At 36.9% G+C, this 25,750-nt stretch overlaps 1 protein-coding gene across 2 annotated transcripts in view; it reads left to right on the forward strand.

Moving 5' to 3' along the window:
* Positions 1-14,436: 14,436 nt before the first annotated feature.
* Positions 14,437-25,750, forward strand: part of mdga2a (MAM domain containing glycosylphosphatidylinositol anchor 2a) — a 142,042-nt gene continuing 130,728 nt past the window's right edge. Inside the window, exon 1 of one of the 2 annotated variants that reach the window (XM_084096782.1) lies at positions 14,437-15,266. In XM_084096782.1, coding sequence (XP_083952908.1) covers positions 15,194-15,266 — 73 coding nt within the window. In that variant the 5' untranslated portion in view covers positions 14,437-15,193. The remainder of the gene's footprint in view (positions 15,267-25,750) is intronic. The other variant, XM_084096783.1, reaches the window with a different exon arrangement.

Here is a 25,750-nt window from a genome sequence, read left to right on the forward strand (position 1 = left end):
GCAACAGATTATCTATTTGGATGGACAGGTGGATGAACTGATCAAGATCCTTCCCCTCACCACGACAGGCCAGCTCCGCTTGCAGCTCGTGGGTTAAGCCTCGCCGGAAGACCACCTTCAGCGCATTATCGGTCCAGTTCGTCTGAGCCGCGAGGGTGCGGAACTCGAGTGCATACTCAGCGGCGGTGGACCGGCCCTGCGTGAGTTCCAGGAGACAATCCTCCGCTCCCTTACCCTCCTTGGAGTGTTCGAAGACTGCCTGGAACCACTGAAGAAATTCAGCGAACGTGGAAAAGGCGGTACCATCTGATCTCCATACCGCTGTGATCCAGTCCAGAGCGCGACCGGTGAGCAGAAAGCAAACAAAGGCGATTTTACTGGCGTCAGTAGAATGAGACGTGGGTTGTTGGGCGAGATACAGCGAGCACTGGAGAACAAAGCCCTTGCATTTACTTGGGTCCCCCTCGAACTTCTCAGGAAGCGCAAGGCGGGGGCTCGTGCTCGCAGAGGGTTGAAGCTCGGTAGCTCGGTGTGGGCAGCAGGTGGAGGCGTAGGCACTGGAGGCGGATTTGAAGCAGAGGTTTGCAGCGCTTGGACCGCTTTTATAAATTCTTCAGTTAATGAAGTCAGGCAGTTTAGTTGGTGATGATGAGCAGCAAGCTGGCTGGCTTGGGCAGAGAAAGCAACAGACAAAGCAGACGTCGTTGCTGGACCTTCTTCTGGCAAAGTCTTCTGTTGTGAATCATCAGACTCAGTCAGGTCCATTTGCAACAGTTTATTATTCAAAGTCAACAGGCAAGGGTCCAATACCAGCAAGAACAGTGTAGCAGGGCAGGCAAGGTGTGAAGGGAACCAGGCAAGGGGTCAGAGGCAGGCAGCAGACAATACAAGATCCAGGAATCAGGCAGAAGGTCAATGGGCAGACAGCAGACAATCAAAGAGAGAGTTTCAGCAAGGGTCACAAACACAGGCAGGGTAACTTTCTAGAAAACGCTCAGAGATGCACACAACAGTGAAACAAGACTTCGCACAGAGTGTGCTGTGAGTGTGGTTTATATAGGGCTGGGAATGAGTAACAGCTGTGTGTGATCATTACTCACAGGTGAAAATGTGATCAGTGCAAGAGTGAGACATTGTGGGATTTGGAGTTCGAGAGACAGTCAGTATTCAGGTGAGGGCGCCCGTTGGCGGTTACTGAGAGAGATTGCGGGACTGGTAGTTGTGACACCTACTGTACTTTGCTGTTTGGTGATCATTAAACATCAAACCATAATTACAGTATCAAACCGACGTGTCAGAGGTGAATATACAGTATGCAGGTTATAAAGTGTTTAGGTTTCTTCATGTAAGTGGATGTTATCACTTAAAGAAAACCAACAAATAAGATTATTTACAGATGACTGTACTATATACCAAATGTAATGCTGAAAATAATGCTGTATGAACCATTAATGTTAAATGTGGTCTATAACATCTACAGAGAGGTTTGGACATTTGAATTTGGAAAATATGGAATTTTGAAATGGAAAATGTGTAACCCTGAATACAACATGAACACAGTAAGTACACTGCACATAAATATTTTTTTTTTTTTATGAACATAGTTAAATACACCTAATATAAAGTGGGACCGTGCTTTGTCCTACAGCTGTACTCCCTTTGACCTTTCCTCATCAGAGGAGGAATGAAGGTTGCATTGCCTTTACCCAGTATATGCTTTATACCTTTACACAGGCTGAAATAAGACTCAGTTTAGACTCAGGCGCCCATTTCATTTCATTGGATGATGGAAATGACTGGTGTGGGATCTAACGATTTGCAGCCCCCAGTGGCCCTGGGCTCATTCCATTAGAGGAATGACAACCCCGTGGGATTTAGTCATGGGTGTCTGATGTATTTGTGATTCACCCAGCTGGATTATGCCACACACATTCAGCAGATATTGACTGGATGTCACTGCACCTCCTTTGGCTTGCACAGTCCTTGGAAGTCAGTTGCTTAGAAGTAATATCTCATCTTTTCAGATGTCAGCCGGTTCATTTAGTGTGAGGTATCTTACCACACTTCCTTTCCTGCAGTTTGCTTGGGGACAAGCTTGCTTTAGAGTGTGGCAGTAAGGCAGGTGTGGTGTCATTGTTGCCTTCATGTCTGAGCATTTTGATTTTGATGTGTATAAATTTGTATACATAGGTGCCGACCACTCCAGACACGTTGACTCGTCCGCCATCTTGGAACTGTCAACATTTCACATGCTGTCATCACAATAAAATTCGGAGTTTTCCAAGATGTCATAACATTGCACAGCCTCTGGTTGTAAAAACTGCTGAGGTTTAAATTCCCAAAGAAATGGGATAACCTTTCACAGGTGAGAATGTGTTGGTTTGCACTTTAATATAAACTCAATACTACGGTGTTTTAAACTATGGTAACACAACTAGGTTGTGTTAGCTAACACCTTCGTTTTGTCTTTCATGTGCTGAAGCCTATTGCAGTCATAGAAATTTATACATGCATAAATACGGTTGCAGACACATTCAACTTGCTCTTGAGTGTTTTTTGGTCCGTTCCAAAATGGCCTACAGCTAAGGTAAAGTGGCCCATTGAAACAGCCACTAATGAGGCATCTATGTATATACACTGATGAGCCAAAACATTATGAAAAGTCACAGGTAAAGTGAATATCATTGATCATCTCCTAACAAGGCTATATATTAAAGTCTGGGTAGATTAGATGGTAAGCAAACAATCAGTTCTCGTAAACAATGTGTTGGATGCAGGAGAAATGGGCAGGAATAAAGATCTGAACGACTTTGACAAGGGCCAAATTGTTGGCAAGGGACAGGGTCAGAGTACCTCTGAAACGGCAAAGCTCGTGGGTCGCTACCATTCAGCAGTGGTGAGAATTTACCAACGACAGGGTGATAGGTGCTCAGGGCTCAGCGATGCCACGAAGGCTATCCCGTCTGGTCTGAACCAACAGAAGGTCTACTGTGGCACAAGTCACACAAAATTTTAATGATGTTATGGGTGGAATGTGTCAAAACATACAGTGCATCGCACACTACTGCATCCCGTCCATCGTCGAAAGCGCGTGGGCATGCTAGCGTCAGAAAGGGACCTTGGAGCAATGGAACAAGGTTGCCTGGTCCGATGAGTCCCGTTTTCTTTTACATCATGTGGACACGGACAGCCGTGTACGTGTGTGTCATTTACCTGGGGAAGTGCAGCACCAGGATGCACTCTGGGATTATGACAAGCCAGTGGAGAAAGTGCGATGCTCTGGGCAATGTTCTGCCGGGAAACCCTGGGGCCGGCCATTCATGTGGACGTAAATTTGACATATGCCACCTACCTAAACAATGTTGCTGACCAGATACAGCCTTCAAGAAAATTGTGTTCCCTGGTGGAAGTGGTCTCTTTCAGCAGGATAATGAACCCTTCCACACTGCACACATTGTTCAGAAATGGTTTGAAGGTGTTGCTCTGGCCTTCAAATTTCCCAGAGCATCAACAGGGATCAACTAGTTTGATCCACGGCGCTCCTCCTCGTAACCCACATGACTTGAAGGATCTACTGCTAATGTCTGCTGCTTTAGGGGTCTTGTAGAGTCCATGCCTCAGTGGATCGACACTGTTCTGGCAGCACGCAGGGGACCAACAGCATATTAAGCAGGTGATCATTATGTTTTAGCACATCAGTGTATATCTATGGTTCAAACCTGCAGCCTCACAGTTATCAGGTCAGATATTTAGCCATTAGTCTACAACTAAAGTCTTTATTTTAAAGCCATGTATGAGAAATAATTTAGAGCTTAAACATCCAGAGTTATTTTCACACTGTAAATAAATAATGAGGCTATAATGACAGATGTATGTGAGGTGAGACAGAGTGTGGAGAAATAATTTGATTAGAGAGCTGAACACCTGGGACTGATTGACAAATATGTATTACAAGATCACTACAAATATGGGTTTCAGTACTGCAACTACTTTTGATTTGTGTAGGGAAAAATAAAATGGAATCACAATGATTATATATATAAGAAAATGTGACTCCCAACTGTGTTGAATAGTCTATACAAAAATGATAATCATTTATTTGAAATTAACTTATTTATCTACTCTTTTTAATAGTCCATTCAGTTGATCTTCATCTTTATCAGTTAATTATTAATGCAGTTCAAATTCATAATTCATTTCATGATAACATTATACCTTCTATTATAAAAATATCAAACCAAAATGTAAAAAAAATTCACACACGCTGTATACTGTAGAAAGAATGATACATAATGAAAGTGAAAGAGGGCTTGGGTGATAATGTAATAATTCGAGTGGTTGGTTTCTTGAAGACGTTTAAAAAGATTTCTATTTTTTCACAATCGAGATAATGAGCCAAGATGCAGGGCTGTCATCCCACTGGCCAGATCCATTTGCATTTCAAGGAAGATGTATCTTAAGTGACAGATGTACAGTAACTGACAGACTTGCTCAGACAAGCACTCGATCTCTCAAACCCTGCCAATAGTGAGTTAGAGCCCTGGTGCTTTTTTCTTCTGTGAACGACTTAAACTATAACTACATAATAGGAGAACGATGTTTAATGCTGTAGAGATGTTTAATTTCTAAGGAAGACGTGTCTAAGAATGACAGCCAATGTACTGTAACTGATGACCCAGCTTTGCTCCATTACACAAACATAACACTTTTCACCACTTAAATGTTGTGTGCAAATCAAAAAATCAATAGAAGACTTGATGAAGTCTCTGTCAGGAGCTCAGAGAAATTGGTTAAGGATATTTGGATCACAGTCCAATCTCATTATAGATTTGAAGGTTTCTCTGATCTCATTAGGTTTCAATAAATAACCATGATATTTCCCATGTCAAGTCTCTCATGTTCACAGAGACTTATTTTTTTTGTTAAAAAATACAGTAAAAACAGTAATATTGTCAAATATTATTGCAATTTAAACATAACTTTTCATAACTTTAAACCTAATGATTATTTCGGTCTTAATGAGTCTACTCCTCCAGGATACTGCTATAAGCATGAGCCCCATCTGATTGGTCGTGGCGGTGGTGTTGCAACAATCTATAGAGATATTCTTAATGTTACTCAGAAAACAGGTCACAGGTTTAATTCGTTTGAAGTAATTGTGCTAAATGTTACTCTCTTAGATGTAAGAAAGAAATCCCTATTATCTCTAGCCTTGGCTACCGTATATAGACCGCCTTGGCCTTACGCTGATTTCCTAAAAGAGCTTGCAGACTTTCTCTCAGATCTATTGGTCAATGTCGATAAAGCATTAATTGTTGGAGATTTTAACATACACGTCGATAACACAAATGATGCGTTAGGGGCTGCGTTTACAGATTTATTAAACTCCTTTGGGGTCAAGCAAAACGTCACTGGTCCCACTCATCGTCTTAATCATACCCTAGATTTAATTATATCACATGGAACCAATCCAACCGATATAGATATTATACCGCAAAGTGATGAAATCACTGATCATTACATGGTCACTTGCATACTACGTACTGCTGAAATTTGTCACGTTGCGCCACGTTATCGACCAGGCAGAACAATCCTTCCAACCACTATAGATAGATTCTCAAATAGCTTACCTGATCTAACTCAGCTGATTAGTGAACCCAAACAAACAGATGAACTAGAGGAAATGACTAGCACTATGAGCACCATTTTCTCTAGTACATTAAACATTGTTGCACCAATTAGATTAAAAAAGGTTAGAGAGAAAACTAAAGCACCATGGTATAACAATACTACGCATGTTATCAAGAGAGAAACTCGTAATTTAGAGCGTAAATGGAAACAAACTAATTTAGAGGTCTTTAGAATCGCGTGGAAAGACAGTATGTCACGTTATAAAAAGGCCCTAAAAGCAGGCAGGGCTGAGCACCTCCGCAAACTAATAGAAAATAACCAAAATAATCCAAGGTTTTTATTTAACTCCGTGGCTAGACTAACAAATAAACAGACGTCACCTGAGCAAAATATTCAGTTACAGTTTAGCAGTAATGATTTTATGAATTTCTTCACTGAGAAAATAGAAAGCATCAGAAACACAATTGTAAATGTACAATCTTCAATCGCGCCTTATAATTCAGCCTCAATTATCGCCCCTCAAGAAAAACTACAGCGCTTTACAACTATAGGACAGGAAGAGCTAAATAAACTTATCATTGCATCTAAACCAACAACATGTTTATTAGATCCAATACCAACTAAACTACTGAAAGAAGTGTTACCTGTAGTGGAAGAGCCTCTTCTCAATATTATTAACTCGTCTTTATCTTTAGGTCATGTTCCAAGAATATTCAAGTTGGCAGTTATAAAACCTCTTATTAAGAAACCACAATTAGATCATAATAATCTAGCAAATTACAGACCCATTTCAAATCTACCATTTATGTCTAAAATACTAGAAAAAGTTGTGTCCGCTCAATTGTGCTCTTTCTTGCAAGAAAATGATATCTATGAAAAATTTCAGTCAGGATTCAGACCGCATCATAGCACAGAAACTGCGCTCGTTAAAATTACAAATGATTTACTTCTAGCTTCTGACCAAGGCTGTATCTCAATACTAGTTTTACTGCGTTTGACACTATAGATCACACAATACTCTTAGATAGACTACAAAACTACACTGTTGTTCATGGACAGGCATTAGGATGGTTTAGATCGTACTTATCAGACCGCTACCATTTTGTCTGTTTAAATGGGGAAAAATCGAAGATAACATCAGTAAACTATGGAGTGCCGCAAGGATCTGTGTTAGGCACTCTGCTATTCTCAATATATATGCTGCCACTTGGTAATATTATAAGAAAACATGGAATTAATTTCCACTGTTATGCTGATGACACTCAATTATATATTTCATCACGACCAGATGAAAACAATAAATTATCTAAATTGACAGAGTGTGTTAAAGATATAAAATACTGGATGACGTGTAATTTTCTGCTATTAAATTCAGATAAAACGGAGGTATTACTTATTGGTCAAAAAAACTGCCCACAAAACCTCTTACAATACAACTTTACTTTAGAAGGATGTCCTGTTACTTTATCCACTACAGTAAAAGACCTGGGTGTTATATTAGACCGCAACTTGTCTTTTGAAAATCATATTTCATATGTTACAAGAACAGCCTTTTTCCAGCTGGTGGTTTTATTAGCTGGTTGTCCTGCATCCTCAATAAACAAGCTACAGTTAGTCCAAAATGCAGCTGCTAGAGTTCTTACTAGGTCAAGGAAATATGATCATATAACACCAGTTCTATCATCTCTACATTGGTTACCTATAAAGTTCCGTATCAATTACAAAGTATTACTAATGACCTATAAAGCACTAAATGGTTTAGCTGCTGGGTATTTAACGGAACTTCTGTCGCCCTACAATCCATCGCGCTCTTTAAGATCAATAAATTTGAGGCTTCTGGTCATTCCTAGGATATCTAAGTCCACTAAAGGAGGGAGGGCATTTTCATATTTAGCTCCTAAACTGTGGAATGGCCTTCCTGATATTGTTCGAGGCTCAGACTCGCTGTCCCAGTTTAAAACTAGATTAAAGACGCATTTCTTTAGCCAAGCATTCACATAATACTTACCTTTTATACTACAGTTGAATCAGATTGAATGCATTATTGTTATGAACAGCAGCTACGCTAATTATTTCCCATCTGCTTTTCTGTTGTTATCTCGGGACGCTAGTCCCGAGGTAAATACAGATTGTCTGCTCCAGTTTGTATCCAGCCTCCCATGGAAACTACAGATGCCCCAACACCCGTGCAGAGACGACTCGACGCCTGTGAAGAGACGACTCGACGCTGGCGATATGTTTATGCCCTAAATTAATGCATGATTAATTAACTAACTGTATTTTTCTATGTACATTTCTGAAATGCACTTTCTGTAAAGCTGCTTTGAAACAATATGTATTGTGAAAAGCGCTATACAAATAAATTTGAATTGAATTGAATTGAATTGAATTGTCACATGATCCTTCAGAAATCATTAATATGCTGATTTGGTGCTCAATAAACATTTCTTATCATTATCATCAATGATGAAAACAGTTGTAATGCTTAAAGGCACAATATGTAACTTTTTTGCTTTAAAAATAGCAAAAATCACTATATCTATGTTATATTTTTTTTTTAGTTGTGTACTTACATTATCCCGACTGTTTCCAACAACTTTCAAACCAGGATAAATTTGTAATTTAATTCGAAGACACGTCCCGTTTCTTTATTTCCGTTTTGTCGCCGTCAATGGCGTCATATCCGCGTTGTCCCTGGTTTCCGCTCGTGCTGCCATAGCAACCAGAGCTATGAACCAGAGCCGTCTGATAGTAACCAAAGCGACAGACATGGACAACTGTGTAGTTTGGAATGTCTATTTGCACGCTGTTGTTGTTTCGTTCAAACATTATGGACCATGGCAAGCAGACTTTGGATAAAAAAGGAGAACTAAAACGAGAATCAATATCAGCGCGGTGTTTTCGAGATGCCGAGAGCTCCCATAGACAGTATATAAACGAGAGCTCCACGACTTCGACCGCTTCTACATGTACTTTATTAAACAGGTGAGCACATTTACATAAAACTAATCAATGTTATATAGTTCAACAATGATAAAATGTTAGAATATGATCTGTATGTTATTCTAATGTTGATCTAGCTTACTGCTAGTCTCATACAGACAAACTAACACATACATTTCAAGACATTCAAATGTAGTTTAGTGTGATAGTGTAATGTTAGACCAAGTGAAACAGCGCTGCGTTACCTCACAAGTTTAATTTGTCTAATAAACTGACCTGTGAGTTGTAATTCTGCACTTGCGTGTAGTTCGGTAGAATGAAATGTTCGTATTCCTTTTATATCCGCGGGACTCGCGTCGCGTGTGTAGCTGATAGCTGTCTCTTAGCAATCCTGACCTGCTTCATATCACAGTCATGATAAAAACATCGATGTATTCAGTCATCCATAAACATTTATTAGATCGGTCGGCTTGACGTTGACGACAAGATCCATAATTCTTAGCAAATGTTGCGTCATCAATCTACGCCTTTGTTATTGTAAAGAGGTTAGCGACCCCTAGCTGCGAAAAATTCCATACTGTCCGTTTAATATATTTGTAGAAACCGGGATACTTTTTTTCCAGGATTCTTTGATTAAAGTTAATTTTTTTTCCAGCGCTAATTTGCCTCAACTCTCTGACACACACATTTCTAACTGCTAAAAGAGCAGTTTCATGTCTATCCTTGTATTCAACTGGTCAAGGCTGAAATGGGTTTTATAAAGTAATGAGCAATAAGTAATGCAATACTTCTTATAGAGAATAATTAGTACAGTAATCTAATTACACTGTTGAAGATGTAATTAGTAGCTAGTAATTAATTACTTTTCTTAGAGTAACTTAACCAACACTGTTCTCAGTGTACATCTATGAACACGTTCAATATGTTTAAGTTCTGAAAATACTTTATATATATATATACAGTATATATATATTCATATACATATATATTCATATACACATATACTCAATTAATCTACCTCCCAGGTCACCGTGTTTAAGTTGTGTACAAACAAAATACATTTAAATGGAATTTTTTTGTGAATAGTCTACATTTGATGAAGCTTATCAAATTGATCCAAGTGAGTCTGAAAAGCAAGAATAGTACCGAGAACTTTTCATGAAAGGGGTAATGTTCTTACATCAAGGTCTTATCACCTATGTATACATCAACTCAGCGTGTATCCTTTCAGAAGCAAGAACTGAGTGTTAATTAAAAGAGGTTGAAGAGCAGATAGTTGTTGTATGTGGATGCTTATAACGAGTGAACCTCATTAAAATATAAAATAATCAGATCTGTATCAGAAATATGTTCGCATCCATTCACTCCCTCATGTCAAGGTTCCTCAGCTTCACAGCTCACCATTAACAGGCAGCTATGTGAGCTTGCCGTTGTTGGATGGATGGAGTTAGTGATGCTGCATAATGACCTGGACAGCTCTGAGGTTTCTGGCGAGCGGCTGTCTCGTCAATCTCAGCTCACCACTGCGATGGCTAATTTTAACAGCGCTAATTTGCCTCAACTCTCTGACACACACATTTCTAACACACCCTAATTAAACAATAACATGGGTGACTACACCACACATGCAGCTGTCATGTCTGTTGTGTAGCTTTGTAAAGTATCTAGCTTTAGCTGAAGCCCAGCAATTAACCTGACAAAAAAAAGAAAAAAAAAAAGAACCTTGGTAGTAGATAAACATGTATAGACTGTGTCCAACCACTACTGTTCAGATTTATTTTATTTTTTTTAATAAATTTATACTTTTATTCAGCAGGGATGGATTTATTTAATTTATTAAAATTGACAGTAAAGACATTTGTAATGTAATGTTACAGAAGATTTCAATTTCAAATAAATGTTCTTTTGAACTTTCTATTTATTTGAATCCTGAAAAATATATATCATGATTTTCACAAAAATATTAAGCAGTACAACTGAAATGAATAATAAGAAACATTTCTTGAGCACCAAATCAGCATATTATAAAGATTTCTGAAGGATCATGTGACACTGAAGACTGGAGTTAATTCAACTTTGCCATCACAGGAATAAATGACATTTTTAATTATATTAAAAAAGAAAACGGTTATTTTAAATTGTAATATTTCACAGTTTTTACTGTATTTTTGATCAAATTATTGCAGTGTTAGTGAGAATAATTTCACACCCAGTGCCACTGCCATAACATTGAATTTGCCACAAGTCTAACAATAAAAGCGTTAATCAAATAGCTGTAATAAAAGATAGATTGGAAAACCAAAAACTTGTGCTTTTATACAATTTGCACCAATTTTGAAGTGCATTTTGCTTTTAAGGACATGAAAAACTGAGAGCCTGTTTCCTGTCAACATTTCCCTGTTACCTTGTAAGTGTCATTAGTGATTCAGCCAGTTACACTGAAATGGAAAATGGGGAATGAACAGGAAATTGGAATAAATGTTTTTATTTTTTAAAGTGAGCAACACAAAAGAAATGTTGGGTATTGTGAAAACAGAAAACATAAATCAAATAGTTATTCTCTTAAAATGATCTAAAAAATAAATAAAATGTTGTCATCATTTACTCAGCATTCATCTTTGTACATCATATGTACGACTTACTTTCTTCCATGGGTTGTTGAAGAACTTCTTGGCCACTCTTTTCCATTTAATGACAATTAAATAAAGACTGTCAAGTAACCCAAAAAATATCATAAAAATATTTTGGCCTATTCATGTTCATCAATGCTATATTGCTATATGGTGTTTTCACATAATACAGTTTAAACAGCATTTGCAATCACTTATATGTTAAATGATTACATGTTTCAGATAAGTCTAGATGACCACCAACAACATTTTATGTAATTTCTAATTTGTGTAGTTCTTAAAGCCATAATCGCACTAATTATATTCAGCTACAATATTTGAATGTTATAGTGAATTAAGAAGAATAATATTATTTTTATAGAAAATGTAATCAATTTGTGCTGTTTTGCATGTCACCATGTATTTTTATGTAACTTTATTTTTTCTTATTCCAGAAGATGGCAGTATATGTACAGTACACAATTTGTTGACCAACTAATCCTCTATGGCTGAAGCCCTGACAAACAGTATTATTAAAATGTTGTAATCCATAGCACTGGATTGATCATTTGATTGCATATTTCATATAAATATGAAATATTTTTGACAGTAAAGACATTTGTAATGTAATGTTACAGAAGATTTCAATTTCAAATAAATGTTCTTTTGAACTTTCTATTTATTTGAATCCTGAAAAATTATATAAAAAAATTATAAATTATATAAAATTATATAAAAAAATTATATAATATGAAATATTCATATCAATAATACAGATGCAATGTACATAATGTACACTGTAAAATCTAATTAGTTGGACTTACTTAAAAAAAGCATGCAAACCGATTGCCTTAAAAAAAAAAAACAAGTAAAATGAAATAGGAATAGTATGTGGTACTGACAAATGCTTAGTTAGTATAGTTCACTTACACAAGAGTTCTAGTAACTAAAAAAGAACTGTAGAGTGTACTTGATAATTTACTTTAAATAAAATATAATTGTTACCATTGTTGTGTTTTGCAGGCTGAATGTTGAAGTCTGATCAATTGCAAATATGATCAATTGCAAGATTGTCACAAATATACAGTAGAGGGATTATAATACATACATACATAAATGCATAAATACACACACACACACACACACACACACACACACACACACACACACATATATATATATATATCTTCCTTTGAAACCTGAAATCGAATGATTTCTTGTTGCAATCGCTGCATCTATGGGAAGAGAATTACAATAGTATAAATGTGACCCTGGATCACAAAACCAGTCACATGTCGCACGGGTATATTTGTGGCAATAGCCAACAATACATTGTATGGGTCAAAATTATCGATTTTTCTTTTCTGCCAAAAATCATTAGGATATTAAGTAAAGATCATGTTCCATGAAGATATTTTGTAAATTTCCTACCGTAAATATATAAAACATTTATTTTTGTGAGTAAATGCAGCACAATCACGAACATAAATGGACAACTTTAAAGGCGATTTTCTCAATGTTTAGATTTTTTTGCACCCTCAGATTCCAGATTTTCAAATAGTTGTATCTCGGCCAAATATTGTCCTATCCTAACAAACCATGCGTAAATGGAAGGCTTATATATTCAGCTGTCAGATGATGTTTAAATCTCAATTTCAAAAAATTGACCCATGTGACTGGTTTTGTGGTCCAGGGTCACAAATGAAGTTCCAAGTGCCCAACCAAAGGGATCATAATGGTAATCACTAATCACCATAATGGTGACTAAAAACATTTTAGGAAAATCAACATCAATTTATGAAGTCAGCTTATGTGATGTTCTCTCAAATTTTTCAGTTGTATAAATTTCAACATTCAAGATGACTTTGGGAAATGAGTGAATGCAAACAGAGGAAAAATAACTGCAGAAGTGGAGGAAATGAGTGAAAAGTCCATTAAGATTTTCCCTGCTTCAAAAACCACACTCAAACCAATAAATTAATCTTAACCTGGGTTTTCTTATAAACAAAGCATAGTAGGCTATGTGAATAGTACAGATTACTAGATTTTTACAATTAAGTTAAGACATTAAGTAAAGTTAACTAAAAAGTGTTAGTTAGAATCACTGTTGGATTTTACAGTAATGGTGCTAGCAGCTTTTTTCAAAAAGATTTGGGCTGGTAACACAAAAATCATTGATTCAGTCAGGGTGATGCATGAACAGGAGCTACTGTGATCAAGGATTACAGTCACGCGAGACCCTGGGGCACAATGTATTGTTTATTAGTTTTTATTATATTACTTGCACACATTCGCTGTTCATCTGTACTGTATATTTACATTTTCAGAAGTTTGCTTTTCGGTTCAAGGCCCCTGGAACACTGGCCACACTGGCCTACTTCTGGTAAAGTGTTGAATAACAGTTAGTAAGTATTAAACACTGAATGACCATCATAAAAGTTTAGTGAAACATGACAAGGTTTTTACACATTTATATTTAAAATTTGCTTTGAAAATGTGTTTAAATAAGGCAATATGTATACTTATTACAAAAACATTGTGGTAAATTGTTTAGTTGTAAAAAGTGTGAATTAATTATTAATTGGCCAACATAATGTTACTGTAAAATGTTACAGTAAAATGTCCATTCTCAGAATTCTCTATTAAAATCATAACATTTTTATTTCTTATTATGTACATTTGAGTATTTTGTGGTATTTTAGTTTGGTTAATGTTTACTGTTTTATTTTAGTGTCTGATCATTGTTCACGGTTGCTATAGTGAGTCATCATGTGACCTTCTCTTAAACCACCTGTGTCATCATCATCAGTTCGTTTTACAGTAACAGATTGTATTAGCTCGAATATATATTCGAGCATATTAACATCGCCTGATTTAATGGTGAAATATTTAACAGAATGTTGCCTCGCATCTCCTGGCATTGTTGTGGTTGATATGTTGATAATGGAAGGAAAAATCATTAATTTGATAGTTATAAAGTCGACAAGGGAGGAGGTGAGCGGCGAAATTAATAGCAGCTATCATCTTCCGTTTCAATAATAGAAAAAAGGCAAACGAATGAACAAACGTCAGAAAGCATGTAAACCATTCAGACTAGCGGCCTTTAATTTATAATGAAGTTCACGTTGCTCTGCTGCGAACGTTCTCAGCGCGAGAGTGCTTCTCATACAAATGAGATCCGAGCGCGCTCACTCACTCACTCACGCGCTCTTTGACGTAGTCAGCCAGCTGGGCTCCGGCGTTCCAGCGCAGTACGTATGGCGCAGCGTGCCCGACCACCCTTCACATTTCATCCAGTCTAAATTACGGTTTATCCTGAATATAGGCAACCTAACCTGACACATCGGTGTGTGTGTGTCATTGTTTCTCTCTCTTTTTTTTTTTCAAGCCGGGACCAAAGACTTCCGAGAAGTAAAGCTGGCCCACACAGCTCTAATGAAATAGCGGATTCATCTGTTTATCCGCTGGAGTCGAAGAATCATAGTGTTACTATAGTAGCGCTCCCATCAGCATCAAGGAGCAGCTTTTTTTCGGCGTGCCTTTCTGCCTCACCGGCATCCTGAACGCACGAAGGGATGAGAGAGGCGGTCTCGTCGATTATTGGTTATCTTTCGCATTAAATTCCGCAGTATTATCTTTTGGGAACGTCGATGAGGTGGATGCCAGCGCGCGTAACCGATTAATAGCGCGCGTGTTTCCCATGGCGCTGTCATTTACTTTCGCCAGCCGCGTCGGTGCTTAATGCCGGCGAAGGTGTGAGGAGGAGACCCGCTCTGAAGGTTTGATGCTCGTCCTCCTTATCTGTCACATATTTATATCTCCGCCTTGACCAATTTGGTGAGAACATCTGCATTGAATTGGCAAGAAATGACTTGTGAGACATCTCGGACTGACACTACTTAAGCTGTTTCTTGATGATACGGTCACGCGAGGTGGGAGATTTGGACTGCACGTACTGCCTTCAACTGTTCGCCGCCTGAGGAGCTGGATATGTTCAGACTAACGTAAAGATGGATATTATCTTTGCTCTCCTGTGGTTATTGGCCGCACTATTTGAAGGCGTTTTTTGCCAGGGAATATACGGTAAGACAAACAGACGTAGCGGCTACGTACAATAGCCTTTACAGAACTGTCGTGACCTTGCGAGGTAGATGGTAGATGTGGATGTTCATTCTCAGTGATATCCAGTGTGATGTAGGCCCTATAGCTCACATGTCAATTGACAGTTCCTGCGTTACAGGTGCACTGTGGGCTAGCCTGTGGCCCCAGTCTGCCTCGTATTGGGCTTATGCATGAAATAGGCTACGTTGCCATGCATGATAACCGTTATTGATAGGATGTTTTGAAATATCTTTATTACTGACCATCACTGTGGTAAACGTTGCTGCAAAGTATTTAGGTATATGGGCAGACTGACGGCTATTTGCCACATGGGGAAGCCGCAATTAGGTGACTTTTATAATTCAATCTGTCAGATCTCTACATATATGTCGTTAAATTATATAATGTTGGTATACCAACTTATTTGAGCTATTAAAACCTGTATGTTACTGAACTGGCTTATACAATTTGCTAATGACACAGGTGGTAGGCTACAGTGGAACGACCCATAATGGCTTAGAGATAATCAAAAGTAGCTTTTCCAGCAAATGGTTATTAATACATAAAGACAGAGCATAGTTTACCAAATGCAGAACACTTTCGGAATTACACATTGCACAAAACAAAGCAGTAAACATTAACTGAATAATATAAAATGCAGTAAAAAACACTGTAGATTCAATGTGTATAACCGATAAAAATAAGAGGAAACTTTTGAAATAAATCTGTAAATGTGAAGGTTCCCAATCTCTTTTCCAAAAATTATAAGCAATTAATTAATGTAAACAATATTTTACTTTATGATACTTTTATACTCATACTACTCACACTTTCTATTAATAAACAACATCATTTTAATAATTAAATGTAAATGTGTATCATATATTACCTTCACTGTAAAAAATAATTCTGTAAAAAAAGGTAAACTACTGGCAACTGTGGTTGCCAGCATCATACCATAAAAATACGGCGTGTTACTGTTAATGTTAAACATATAAACATCTATATGCTGTTAAATTACAGTTTTATACTGCAACTGACAAAACGGTATTTAGCTGTTACTTTCAAAAACAGTAACATACCGTATTTTTACGGTATGATGCTGGCAACCACAGCTGCCAGTAGTTTACCGTTTTTTAACAGGATTATTTTGTACAGTGTTGTTAAATATATTTGTTATGTAAATTTTAAGGTAATTTACTGTACTTCATTTCAACATCACATTTTTAATAATATTTTATAGAAAAATTATATCACAATTTATAATATAATAAACTATCATTTATTCTATCAACATAATATTAGTTTTACTGTATACATTAAGATAACTTACATTTAACAAATTAACAGGTTTTTAGTGCAGTATTTTCACATTTATTTATCTAACATGTTTACAGTGACTGTATCTAAGGTTTTGAATGAAAAACAATTCTAAATATATATGTGCTTTCTCTATAGCATGTGTATAGTTCAAATACCTCTTTAAACAGAATATTTGATGAATTTTGTCCTCTAAGCTCAATAGCTAAATAGCTATGTTGAATAGCCATGAAATCACATTTGTTGTGATGTGTGATTTGCAGTAGCATATGATGTAAGGTTGTTAAATTTCCTTTGACAGAATTTTATGTAGGTTAGGCTGCTCGTGTCAACCGTTCAGTCATAGAAACCTACATAGAAACGGTTCAGCATCCTTCTGCCTGCAGAATATTACAAGGGGTTGGTCATAATGGGATGAAGGCTATACCTATAAAGCGTCGGCTGGGAGACCGATTTTAGCTGACGTCACATGGATTACAAGGGCAGATTTACTGTTACTTAATGGAAGATTGTTTGGATTGGTAAAAAAAAAAGAAAATAAGGGCAAGAATCAGTGCAACATTTTTGCTACAGGTTGGTTGTGAGCACCTGAAGTCAAGCACAGGGACACGTGGTCCATTATTTTTTAGAATTTAAAATGTACATTTATCCATTTATTTATATTGTGGAATCCATGATGACCCTAGAGTAGAGAGTTGGTGATAACCTCAGGCTATTTTCATTTTCCTTATACAGATTAGATTGATGTCATATTAAATATGGCACGTTACTCGTGCCACGTTGATAATCTGGGATCTGTGATATTCCCAGCAGTCGACATTCAGTGGTCAAATGGTGTGATTATGTTCATGTTTCACAGTGTGTTGGCTTGCTTTCTATTTGTAAGTGGCATATGAACAAACAAATGATTCCTGTGTAATGACCTGTGCAAATTTTTAACTGTTGTGGGTTGTACTTCATTTTTAGGAGTTGGAAGCTGGTTCATGCCCTCTTAGTTTTCTCCATGATGCTGCATGGTAAATCATGATGGGTTTTTGAACACTGAATTTATAAATACTAAGTTGGTCTGCATGGATCCTGCACTTGCAGATTTCACTACAGATTTCAACAGGATTCAAACAGCAATCGTTCTACACACTGTACCTCCACCCCTACATATTGATCATTAAATGTTTTGGATTAACACGTTTACCACAATGAAAGAATTTGCTCCCTTTAAGTTCAAGAGTTGGTATTTGAATTGAAAGTTAAATTGGAATTTGAATCGGAGTGACAGGAACGCTGTGTCCCAATTCGCCTTCTTATATGCCCTAAAAGTATGTACTGTTTTTTGTGAAGAAAAAATACATACTTTTGATGTTTGGCAGCAATTAACTCATTCTACAGAATTCTGTAGATTTACCCCCACAATCCGTGCTGGTAATGTGGATAGAGGTGCCTTGATTTCATGGAATTTTTATCTGCCTATATCATTTCCAGTGAGTCTCTGATGCATTTTACGAGGTTCACATTACTTCGTAAGGTGGTAGTTGTTGTTCAAGTTGAGCATAGAGTCTGGAGTGGTCATATACCTTTTAAGCGAGGAACAACAGTTAGGTCTTTTGTATTTTGTATTTTCTAACACATTTAATCAGGATTTGCAAAAAAAAGTTAACAGACCTTCTTTGCACACTGCCTCTTAGTGACAACATGTTTTTCCTGTTCTTTTCAACTTCAAATATGCTTAACTCATATCACTCTCCTATTCAATTAATGTTGCTCTTGGTGTTCACATGACAACTGTTTTCTTTTTTTCCCTTGTTGCATTTGCCTGATCAAAGGATATGTTTAACAAAACAAAGTAATTTGAAGAGTGTGGACTTTCAGGTTAGCTTTAATCTACTTGCACTGATTTTATAATCAAATAGAGAAAATATTAAGAAGGCCATTGGCGCTGTTACGTTTTGGTGAACAGAGAGGCAAATATAAAAATACCTGAACTCGTCTTCCTTTTCGAAGTCAATAAGAATTACACTGCAATCAACTTTGATGAAGATGCTAACTGGAAAGACTAATAAATGTTTTATTGTACAGCGAGACTAATGTACTATATTACAGCATCCCAACAGGCCACTTAGGCCGAAATGAAAAAGAGGGCTCCGATAGTAAGACATCTAAGAGGTCGATAAGCTTTTAGTTCATGTAATTCAGTACAACTGTTGGTCCACTGTTGGATCTAATGTCAGCATGTTTTGATTGGATATATATGGATATTTTTCTGATATTTATGTTATTTACCCTGTGTGATGGCTCTCTGTTTCATATTTCATATGCAGCCTCTCCATTAATTCCAGGCTCATATCTGTCACAGACAGCCGTGGTCAGCTGATAGTATCACACACTTCAGCTAAATGCGTCCATTCTCGGCTTTCCCAGTGTTAATCCGAGCTGCTAATATTTAAGTATTTTTTAGCTTCAACATCCCCTCTGTCCATAGAAGAATTGCTTATATTTTCTAACACAGAATAATCAAATGCATTCTGCTTATCTGGCCACAACAGACTGCATTAGTTTCATTGTACATTGGTTCAAACTGGACCCTTCAGAAACAGAGGTCAAGCACTGCTTTTACTTTAGAAATAGTACATACTTTAATAGTTTAATTAAAATTTGATGGCTGCATTTTTCCACATCTAAAATGTACCACATGGTCACACATACTGACAGTCTCCTGTTGTGTAATATTGGACTTAGCTGGAAGTATATTTGAGGTGGCCGGGGAGGGGGAGGGGGAGGTTGAAGGGGGGTGGGGGGGTGGGGGGAATGAAAATAGCATTCATATACATTATGACATTGTTAAACAGAGTTAGCCAATTTCCTGTGACAGTTTCCTCCAGATTGGACTGACCAATGTGAAAGGGCCATTCTCAGTTCCTCTGACTTTACTGTAAATAATTCACACCTCTTACAAGCAGACATTAAAAAGGTATAGAAATAGTTATACAATATTCAAAATTCTCTTACATTTCCAAGTGCAATTTCTGAAGGGAAACAGTTGAATGATGTTGAGTTGCACAGTAGCATATGTTGCAGGCCACAATGTAGATCTTTATGCGATGGGTCTTATTGTGCAAAGAACGTCAATTACTCCAGTCCTTCTACATGCTTTTCTACACCATGGCAATCATCAGCCGAGTAACCTTGGGATGTACAATGCACATTACGGTTGTTAAGCATTACTGTTAATGTGGAATACAACAACCTTCTTTACACGTTTCTCTGAATTATTTATCAACCCTCCACTCCTGGTTTGTGTAGCACATTTAGTGTGCCATGTTATGTAAACTTTGAAAGACTTGGGCAATGTACAACAAACCTAACACAACTGCTAAACAGAAATGGGGGTTGAGAGAGCTTGGGGTCGGTAAGACTTCAAGATCAAATATCCAGTAAAAACAGTAATACTGTGAAATATTTAAATAACTTTTTTATTTAAATATATTGTAAAATATAATGTATTCCTGTGATAGCAAAGCTGAATTTTTAGCAGCCATCACTACAGTCTTCATTAACTCATGATCCTTCAGAAAGGATGAATATTATTATTATTATTATTATTATTATTATTTATTATTATTTAGAATAACCATGATATTTTTCAGGATTTTTTGATGAATAGGAAGTTCAAAAGAATAGCATTTGTTTAAAATGGAAATTGTTGTAGCAGTGTAAATGTCTTTATTGTCACTTTTGATCAATGTAAGTCTTGCAGGGAAAAAAATACAAGTTTGAACGTTATCTATAAATAAATAAAAACTATACAGTATATTACAGTATATTTATGTGTGTATGTATGTATGTACAAACCCCACATCATTTAGTCATATAATCTTTTTTTTTTTTTAATAAACACAAGCACAATCACAACTGAATTTAAAAATGGATTGTGTTGAATGGAAAGCAGTTTTGAGATTTAAATAATAACAGCTCCTTGTGTTCCATAAGGAAAGATATCTCAGGAGTTTTGAGTGGCATGTGGATGGTTAGATGTTGACAGAATTTTCTGTTGAAAGCAATTGATCTGCAGAAGGTGTGAATTGATTTGACTGGCACACTTTCTGCTGAGCGTTTTTCACCACAGCATTTTGATGCTATTTCTACTTGCAATAATAATCGTGTCGTGTGACTTAATTAAAGATGTGAATAATTTATGTTGGAATTTGCATTCAAAATGCATTGCTCAAAAATATCTACCGGCTTGTTTGAATAGGCAGGATGCTTCTGGCTTTGACTACTTGTTTTTGAAAAACATTTGAGAACCACACATCCACTGGCATTCGTTTATAAAGATTTGCCAGTTTCACTGGGGGCCCATATAAATATTACAACACTTTTGTGTAGTACCATCTTGCACAAATCTTGTAATATACACTAGTCTTCTAATAGTTTTCTAAAGATGTGACACAGCAAAAAATTTGCATATGCTTAGCAATCTTGCTAATTTTGTAAGGTTTTAGCGGGCTTTAGGCTTTCATACTAAGGACCACAGTTTTTTCTTCCTTTGTAATACCCTTTTTGTGTTAGTGTATTGTAGGCTTTCTGCTCCTGTGGGTTTGTACTTTTTTCACATTACAGGTTGATTGACCATGATTAACCATGCAGTGCATTACTGCAACTGCCGTTTTGAAAGAAATCATTGATGCTCATGTAGGGCGAGTTATAGTGGCAAAGAATAATACTGGGCCGAAAAGGCAAAGACTAATAATAGCAATACATTGCTAAGATTTGGTAAAATGCATATGTTAATGAATATTTAATGGCTGGAAGTACAGTAACATGGGGAAAAAATAATCAATGGATGTTGCCTCCCTCTCTTGAGTGTGAGCTAAAGCCCTGAAAGCAGAAAGGCAAGATTAGTGACTCTCAAAGTGCCATACAGAACCATAAAAACAAAAGATATCAGTCACAAGAACTGTGTATTCCCTTAAGAACACTTTGGACAGTAAATTTTCGACTGATGGCATCCTATACATTGCATGTGATAGGTGATAATTACCACATACCTACAGTATACAGTTATAGCATATTCATACCAGTCTCAAATAATGACCTTTTTACTGCTAATATAATACATGACAACCACTAATGCACAATATTCAAGACGTGCTTTTCACATCTCCAATCCTATATTTATTATATTTATAGACTTTGGTAGTCGCTCCATTCTTACTGATTTGTATAGCTGTTCTGAACCGAATAGCCTCTAGCAGATGGTGATTGACAGAAACTAATGTTTGAGGTTACAATGTCTTACTGCAAAGTAAAGTCAAAATCTACTCTCTAACGGTATCTGGAATATGCCCAGCACTGCATATTTTCTATGAATCCCTTATTTGACACATCTGATTGAGGTCATGGAGCACTCTACTATCGAGCTGATGAAAACCAGATGGGTTAGATTAGGAAGACATCCAAAATGTGAGCTATGTCCAGAAGCTACCTTACTGTCCAGTTTATTTATTTATTTAAAAATGTGGGCTATGTCCAAAAGCTACCTTATTTAGTACCTCCTAAGGAAACTGGTTTCAGACAGGCGTCTTAAGACATGATAAGACAACGAACTCTGGTACGGTTCGAATAATGACGTACTGTAAAAGAACCAAAAACAGGAAGATGCGACCCTAAAAAAGGACAGATGTTTTTTCTCATCATAGTCACGATGTTGCTCATCTCAGTTCGGTACAGGCATCTCCTCACAGCAGATCATTTGTGTGTGTGTGGTGGAGGGATTCCTGCTGCTGTTTTGACTCTTTTACACATTTTATATGCTCTTCACGAGTTCTCATCTGGGCAAAATACCCTCATATGCATGCACATGCATTGAGCACATTTATCCCAGCACACACCATTGTTTTGGATGTTCAGTAAGTTCCGTCTCAAAATAGGCAATAGGTCACAAAAGCCAAAAAAATCAGGTTGTGAATGTATCCCTATGCCTTTAGGTTCGGTGATAAGAACAGCAATCTGAATGCTAAGCGGACCAGGACTAAATGTTTTTTTATTTTTATTTTTTTTATCTGGACCAAACAAGCGAAGCGAACCGAACTACAAGTGTGAACACAACCTAAAAATGCTTATTTCTCCCTTGAAATAGAAATATAATTAATTAATTAAATGCATTTAAAATGCCTCAAATTATGAGATGAGTTATGCTGTTACTTTACCAAGTAATTAGATTTTTTTGCCTGGCAACTGATAAAACTGGCACAAAAACAAAAAAACCTTTAAGAAAAAAAGAATCCTTTAAAAAAAACTTTGAACACCCAGAACACCTTAGCAAATGCAGAGCAACACCCTTTAAACCACTCACAACACACTGGCACTGAGGAGGCAAGATTTGCACAGGCAAGCACCACTCATATTTTCTTCAAAAATGTCAAGTGTAGATGTCTCCTGACAAGAGCTTTGCTGAACTATGCATGAACAGTGAGTGTGCCTTGATCAAACCTGTGTGTGTGGACTCAAAGAATGTTCCAACAACCAATGGAACAGCACAAAATAACCTCAGCAAGACCTTGGACTTCACATTGTTAATGCTTCAGTGAAGGTCTCTGAGGAAGCATTATTACAGAACCATTTCCTGCTGAGCCCTGTGCAAAAAAAATAAATAAATAAAAACATCTCTGCACATCTGTGTTCCCCTTTGGCACAGGCTATGAGGTTTGAACTACGGTAGAATCATTATATTAAGGTAATAAATGCTCCTTGTAAGGTATTTCTTTCTTTTTTTTTATTTCAATCAAGGGAAATGAAAAGAGTGTAAAAGGATTGGGAGCTATTTACCTATTCATGGTGCTTTATTGATTTGGAACGATATTTGCTCTCTATTTTTTATAACAAACATTCTCAACTACATTTATAGACTTTTGTGTTTCACGTTAAATGAAAATAGCTTGTAGTTTAAACTCATTAAACATTCATGGAAATAAGTGAGTTTTGCAACTGCATCAGTGAACCTTCAGGGCAGATGTAAGCGGCATTTGTCAACGTGAAAATCCGTAAATTTTTATGCATCGACCCTTTGAGTTTTTCTATTAGCGCAGGCACTCCGCTTACGTTTATCAAGCCATTAGCTGTAGATTTTGTGAGAATGAGTGTTAATAAGTGTTAATGAGTGCTAATGAGTATAAAGTAATGCACATTACTGCAAGCAATGCGGGCAGGCTTAATTTTGTGGTTCACCGCTCTGTTTGAGTTGATTTTCGAGAAGGTTTCACTTTCTTTGAAAACGTGAAGACATTTCGAAACTGTCTCGGAAAACTGATATCCACATTTCAGGTCATGAACGACAGATAAAAAATATCTCTCAATTCAGAGAGGATATGAATTGTTTATCGTTTATCTTTGTTGGGAGGAGGCTAGTCGTTAGATGTGAAAGTCTGGTAGGCCTGTGCTGCAGGTTATCCTGAGAGTTACCATGACTTGTGTGAGGATGCTCTCCTTAATTAAAATTTCACAAGCTGAAAGCTGGTTAACTTAAGGCCATGCTCACAGATTTACGAAGAAGTCGTTGCATCCTGTCTGTCTCATGCTAATATATTTCTGCCTTTTCTTTTATGTAGGCATTGTTTTTACATAAGCACTAGGAGTGTTGCAGAAAACACTTTTATTGTATCCCAGTGGAAGATTTTATGCAGGAATCTATAATTCATTCTCTGTAATTGGGTGAAATCTCAAGGACATTATAAAGAAACCACTCAAGCCAACAAAATGATCATTGTAAACAAATTTGGAAAAATATGCAGTATACAGGACAGAGTCAGACAGAGGCTGTAATAGTTTCCACTTTCTCTTGATTTTAAGCAAAATGATGATGGATGCACAAAATATGATTACGCCAGACAATAATACTTCTCTTAGCATCTTAGTGAGATCAAAAGTAATCTGTATATTTGGGATTGGACAGATCTGGTCATGATCAAATATCTAATCAGCTTACCGACATGAGCAAGGCTCTATGAGTTATGAAAATACAGTGAGTTACAAAAGTGAAATGCTTAATTTTGTTGCATTTTTTTATTGAATATATTTCCCCCATGTAACCAATTAATTAATACAAATATTGAGTGTTTTATAGTACTAGATAATTCAGCTTCAATCATTTGTAACAAAAGTTGCTTTTTTACCGTCGGACCAAACCATTCTCATTGCTTAACTGTTTCATTGCGTGCCGATCCGACTTAGCTGGTACAGATATGGTTTCATTTTCCACTGTGGAGCTGATAACAGAACGCTTTGGAATGTAATACAAATGCGTTAGTTGTTGCCTTGGTAATGCAAGAGTTTACAGATGATATAAGATGTAAATGACTGTGTTATGAAGGATGATCAGATATTTCTTTCAATTGTATTATTAAATTCCGTGGCCGGGAACAGTTTGTAATCGTGCCGTGACAAACCAAGCTTAAGTGGAAATATAACTGGAACCCGTTCCTTACTGTTCTTTTGTGGTGGACAGTAACAAGTATTTTTACTTCATTGCTGTACTTAAGTCAAGTATCTGTACTTTACCGGAGTATTTTTATTTTGAGAAACTTTTACCTTTGCTCCACTACATTTCCTAAAAACATGTTGTTCCTCGTTATTTTGAACTGAAGAAATTGTCACCCTTTCCAAGACGCAATGTCTGATTCGTGAACGAACTGATTCTTTTCAATGAACCATGTTAAATTCCCGGTTTGGGAATTGCACCGAATGATTCATTCACGAATTGGACTGATCCGATTGCATCTGTTCTCGAGTCAACAACTCGCGGATTCAAATGATCCGGTCAGAGCAAGTCTCCAGTTAACAATTCACTGAATTCATAAGTCTGATTCAAAATGAGCTAAGAGCAGGAGATCCTCAGAGCTTGAGTGCAAACGCGTCTGATGGTACCTCCTAATTTTAGGATTTGTTATGGTAAATGAAAATCATACTTTGGTCACTACTGTCAGTTGTTTGTGAACTAAATCTGCTGTGAAAGGGCGAGCTGTTTAAGGACACTGTAACACTTGAATGCGGACATGTCCACATTTGTGTATCACCATCTCAACGGGGTAGGTTTTAGGTAAAAAAACTAAATAAAACAATAAAATAATGCAAATTAGCCCATGCATCTTCCCCAC

Source organism: Abramis brama (genome assembly GCF_963993115.1).
Source record: "Abramis brama genome assembly, chromosome: 21".
NCBI classification, from domain to species: Eukaryota; Metazoa; Chordata; class Actinopteri; order Cypriniformes; family Leuciscidae; genus Abramis; species Abramis brama.